This window comes from Chrysemys picta, chromosome 7, assembly GCF_011386835.1.
Source record: "Chrysemys picta bellii isolate R12L10 chromosome 7, ASM1138683v2, whole genome shotgun sequence".
Lineage (NCBI taxonomy): Eukaryota > Metazoa > Chordata > Testudines > Emydidae > Chrysemys > Chrysemys picta.
The window spans coordinates 28,123,358-28,128,921 of record NC_088797.1 but is presented as its reverse complement, the minus strand read 5'-3'; the positions used below and the strand labels follow the sequence as shown (position 1 = coordinate 28,128,921).

The 5,564-nt window shown below is 45.6% G+C and overlaps 1 protein-coding gene across 5 annotated transcripts in view; it reads right to left on the bottom strand.

Moving 5' to 3' along the window:
• Positions 1-2,788: 2,788 nt before the first annotated feature.
• The window catches only part of TKT (transketolase), a 47,701-nt gene continuing 44,925 nt past the window's right edge, over positions 2,789-5,564 (bottom strand). For all 5 annotated transcript variants that reach the window (XM_065551042.1, XM_065551043.1, XM_005293200.5 and 2 more), the window contains one exon: positions 2,789-3,091. In XM_065551042.1, the coding sequence (XP_065407114.1) occupies positions 2,904-3,091 (188 nt within the window). In that variant the 3' untranslated portion in view covers positions 2,789-2,903. The remainder of the gene's footprint in view (positions 3,092-5,564) is intronic.

Below are 5,564 nucleotides of genomic sequence, written 5' to 3'. Positions count from 1 at the left end.
TTAATAGTAGCGTTATTGAAATGCTCATGTTCACAGCTAACTGATTATGTGCATTGTTTCTATGCCTTTGTTGAACAATCCTTTGTCATACATAATGTAACTTCACTTTGAAAACAAAAGTCAAGTTCAGACAAAGTTACAACTGCCCATGCAGAACGGCCCGGTGTTGCAATTTTGGTAATAGAATATTATGTACGTTTTCATCCTGCTCTCATAACAAAGGCTAAGAAACATCTTCCTTTTCTTCTTCTGTAGAATGTGTCTTGTTCTGGAAGGCAGTGACTCAGCTTGGCTAAGCTGGCTTCGGCAGGGTTGGGGAGAAGGGGAACAGTATCTCCTCCCTCTTTGTTGAATATACTGAAATTAACGTTCTGCCAGAGTACTAACCTGCTGTACTGTGCTTAAGCAAACTCAGGGCAAAAAGGTGAGGTAAACTGGAATTCATAACAGGAGACACCGCCCATGGACAAGTTATCTCAGCTCCTGTATGTGGGTCCTTGAATACCGCATATGGATAATCTAGCTCTTCAGTAACATGTTTTCCAAAGAACTAGGAGATCCTCACCTCCGCTCTAACCCCTTTATGCTGGATAAAATGGATGGGGTGATAAAAAGGAGCCCTAAAAGCTCTAGTTCTGTCTGGGGGAGAATTTCCTTCGCACAGGCAGACACTAGACAGTCAAGAGGACAGGCAGCAGGCTGACTTACAAGGACATCCTTACAAACCCTATCACAGGGGACACGCCAGAGGTAGGAGGGTGTGTTAGAGGCAGGGCCACAGCATCACTGCAGAGATTCTGGGAAGGGCTGTGGCCCAAAGTATATCCCCAGGAGGTTGCCATAACTTAGGTCCCCAGGGCTGTCTAAATTATGCTGGGGGCCTCTCCTGTTCCTTGAAAAGCTCAGAATCAGGAGGTCACAAAAGTAACTTAAAGCACCTTAGCCCACCATCTTGCCGAGCTACAAAATCTGTGATGCAACTCTTCAAGGCTGAAGCATAGAATCTCATTCCAAAGTTTTTTAATGGGTGTGACTCAAGGACCTCTTGATGCCAACTGGCAGAGAGCACTGGAGCATACAAGGGTTACAGGGATCCCCTGGGTCTGGTATCTACATTCTAGCCTGACAAAGTACATCATGTAAGATCTCTAGTGAAAACCTGTGTCACATTGGTCATCACAATCACTGTAAGATGTGTGTATGGAAAATGTGAGGAGTTATGAGGGGATATAAACTGGCCGTGGGGAAGTTCAGGCTTGAAATTAGACGAAGGTTTCTGACCATTAGAGGGGTGAAATATTGGAACGGCCTTCCGAGGGAAACGGTGGGGGCGAGGGACTTGTCTGGCTTTAAGATTAAGTTAGATAAGTTTATGGAGGGAATGGTTTAATGGTAAAACATAGTTGTCAAGGAAAACCAAGCAATGGTAGGTAAATAGCATAATGGCTAAAAGGGGTCAGGATGGAGACTCTTGCCTATATGCTCGGGGTCTTACTGATCGCCATATTTGGGGTCGGGAAGGAATTTTCCTCCAGGGCAGATTGGCTGAGCCTCTGGAGGTTTTTCGCCTTCCTCCGCAGCATGGGGCAGGGATCTCTAGCAGGAGGGTCTCTGCCGATTGAGGTCACTAATAACAGGATTGGGGACTTCAGCAGCAGAGTCCAGGGAAGGGGCGGGGACGGTTTTATGGCCTGCAGCGTGCAGGGGGTCAGACCAGATGATCATAATGGTCCCTTCTGACCTTAAAGTCTATGAATCTATATCAGCCAAACTGGTTGAAAATGCTGAGAAAAGGACTTTGGATAAGCTAAGTTGTAGCAGCAAGGGGAATATCTTGAGTTAAGTTTAGGCTCTAGAAAGCATGTTATGATTTTGTTTTATATGTAACCATTTGTTTCCAATACTCGTATTTTCTACCACTTGAATCTCTGCTCTTTCATAATAAACTTAATCTTGTTTTCACTTGTGTATCTAAGTGCTGTGTGTTAAGTGATCCCGAGTTGGACCTGGCAAGCCGGTGTGTACTATTCCTTCGGGAATAGTGAAATCAGAGTTCTGTGAGCGTCCAGTGGATTGGGGCTGAGCACTCCAGAGGGATGCTTGGCGTGATCGGCAGTCAGTGTCTGCCTATCACTGTGCAGAGAGAGTGAGGCCTGTGAGGGCCGGGAAGGTAATGCTTCTGGTGCCAGAGACTGGTGGATTAAGGGAGCTGATCCACAACAGGCACAGACAAGACTCCCCCATGCTGAGGTGGTGGTAGAAGGGTGCCTCATAACCCTGGATACCGCTGGGAAGCATCACAATGGTGTAAATATAAAGTCCTGTGAGAAGAACTTAAAGATGGTGTTTCAAATTGGAGTATGCTGGGGATAGAAGGGGAATTATACAGTGTATACACCTGTTTCAGGGGTACCTTTGAATGGAAGTTCACAATCCAATCAAGCTTCTCCTCTGACTTGATATCTTCCTGCATTTGAGACTTCCCTGCTTCTTATAAAAGATATTGACAGAGTCAAAAATTCAGCATTCAGACCTAAATACAGAATTGAGCAGAGAGAGCTACTGGCCTGAGAGGGAAATAAACCCTGACAAACACAAATACATTATGTAACTAAGAAACATGGCAATTAAAATTGTGAAAAACAGGTGAGAGAAACGGAGGCATGTTCCATGCCCCAAAAGACTGACATTCCAGAAGAGTATGAAGTGACCTAAAAGGCACTAAATTGTTTATATTCAGACACCACCGCACTGCATAAAAGCCCAAGTAATATGATTTAACACACTATTTTGTTTAAATCTTGTATTTTTATTCTCTGCATATATTTTAAGCACCTTCTCCTCCAAGTTACAGCATAGTTTTGAACACTGGTCCGATGTAACACAACGTGCGATGCTTCAAACTACTCTGCATTCCTTGATTTGGAAACTGCCACTTTAACAGCTTGCACGATGGCATCTTTATCAATGCCAAACATCTTAAGGAGCTCAGCTGGTTTCCCACTTCTTGGCACATGGGATACAGCCAAGCGAGTGACTGTGATACCAGGCTCTCCAACTACAGCACCTGACACTGCTTCTCCAATGCCACCTAGGAAAAAGACAGTAACATGCATAAAATTCATAGTGTCTAGGCTAACAGGCTATTTCTGCATAAGCAACTTCCTGCAGCTATTAAAATAAAGACAATTTGGAAGATCTAAAGGTCACAAATTTGTTTTGTTCCCATGATAAGGCTGCAGTGTCAGCACTGTCACGTCCTACAGGCTAGACTTAGGCAAATCAGGTTCAAGTCCCCACTTCACCACAGACTTTGTGTGTGACCCGGGCAAGTCACTTCAGGTAAAATTTTCCAAAAGACCTTAAGTGATTTATAAGCACGTAGGAGCTTAAGTCTTATTAAAAGTCAATGGGACCGAGGCACCCAAGTCAGTTAAATGATTTTGAAAATTTCACCTTTAGTCTTTCTGAGCCTCAGCTCCCCATTTGCAAAATGGGAATAACTTTCCAATCTCACAAGGATAATGTAAGGTGCTCAGATACTATGGTAATGGGGAGCTATATAAATATACCTAAGATAGAGAGACCTCTCAAGAGGCCAGCAGCATCTTTCAGAATCAGGCACTGAGAGCCAGATTTACTGTAACTTTCCATGACAAGACCATCACCTCAGCAGTGTGAAATTAAACCACTGATAAAGTTTAACACCAAATTTACACAGGCCCAGCAGCCACCTACATATGGTGCAACCCAAGAGAACGGTGCGACCCATCCATCCAGACATCTAGTTGAATTTATAAAAGCACCTGAGTTTGGTTCCTAACCACCACTGAATTCAAGGGGATTTAGGCACCCTGCTTTAGGCATTTTGTAAATCCTACTAGATGTCTATCGGTCTTTAGGTGCCAAAATATCTTTGTAAATCTGAGGCTGAGAGAAGTATGAAGAGGAGCTATCTACCAACAACAGCTGCTGGAGGCTGTCTTGCTGAGGCAGACACAATGGGCTTGATTCTCTTGGACTACACCATGTGTAGGTGGCTGAGCCGGTGTAACTGTATCAATAAGTGAATTTCACACTGCCAAGACAATTGTCTACTCATGCAAAGTTTCAGTAAAAACATCTGTGTAGAGCTGAGAATAGGTGCAAAAAAGCATGTGGCTCAATCAAACTACCAGCATCGTTGTCCTGGAACAATGGTGTGTCTAGGCCAGTATTTACAATTATCTTATCTCACTCGTGTTGAAACACTGACCACAAACACCAGTCTAGGACAAACTCACAGTAACAACATCTAATGATGCCGTAACTTTATGTTTGTTCCTCTGATGATGTCCCTTTTAAAGCCTCCCTCCAAGTAGAACAAGACTGACACGTAGATCATGGAAAAGTGTAATGTAAAGGCTTGTCCTCACGGGACACTTTTACACAGGGAAGCCACTGAAGATTTGTGCAGGCAGGAGATATTTGCCATAGGCCCTGTACATGACTTTTTACCCTCCTGGTGCTTTCCAGGTATCCCACAGCAATGATAGGGAATATAATAGGCCTGCAAGCCGCTGCTGCACAGATTATGGAATGAAGAGAGAACAATGGCAACGTACGCCAAGCAATCCAGAATCGAGCCCAATGACTCAGGGAGTGCCAAGGAAGTGCACATAGCAGTGGCATCTAGTTCATCTTTTAACATAATGGTTGCTGTATATGCTCTCCACCTGCCAGTGTGGAGAAGCAATCGCCATAGTCCCACAATCACCCCACCACCTCTGGAGACTATAGCATTAGCAGGAACAGAAGGATCAAAATTTCACCTGATCCATGTTTAAGGGAGGACCCTAAAATAAATGATGACTATAGGTGGCCTTAAAATTAACCCATTACCTTAAGGAAAAACCAGAGACTTTCACCCCTCACGATCAGTTTCCATTGTTAAGGATAAATCTGCAATGAAGATGGCTGGAAACTTTTTTTTTTTTTTTTTTTTTTAAGAAATAAAACCATAAGATCAGCCATGATATTTCTGAGTCTCAGAAGTCAAGAGACTGTAGGCTTGACAGGCCAGCTCTGTGGGCTATCACCAAGGCTGCGAGTCTGTCACGGAGGTCACAGAAGTCACGGATTCCGTGACTTTCTGTGACTTCTGCAGTGGCTGGGCCAGCAGCAGCAGTTTGGGTGTGTGGGAGTGGGCTCAGAGCTAGGGGTTTGAGGAGTGCGGGGGGGCGCTTACTTGCCCCCTGCAGCTCTTAGGTCTCTGTGCAGTGCTCTGTCAGCACCTGCAGGCCCTGCCCTCACAGCTCCCATTGGCTGTGGTTCCTGGCCAATGGGAGCTGTGGCAGCCGGTGCTTGTGGTGGGAGCAGTAGAGGGGCTCCTTCCCTGGCCCCTGCCTCCGCCGCCCAAGAGCTGCAGGGACACGGAGCTGGGTAGGAAGACTTGCCAACCCCCACCCCCACGCCAGCAGGGGTCCCAGGTCACCTTCCCCAGCACCTGTAGCGGCCCCGGACAGCCCCCTGCCCTCCCAAGCACCTCCATCCGCCCACCCAAGTTTTAGTCAGGGCAGGTATTT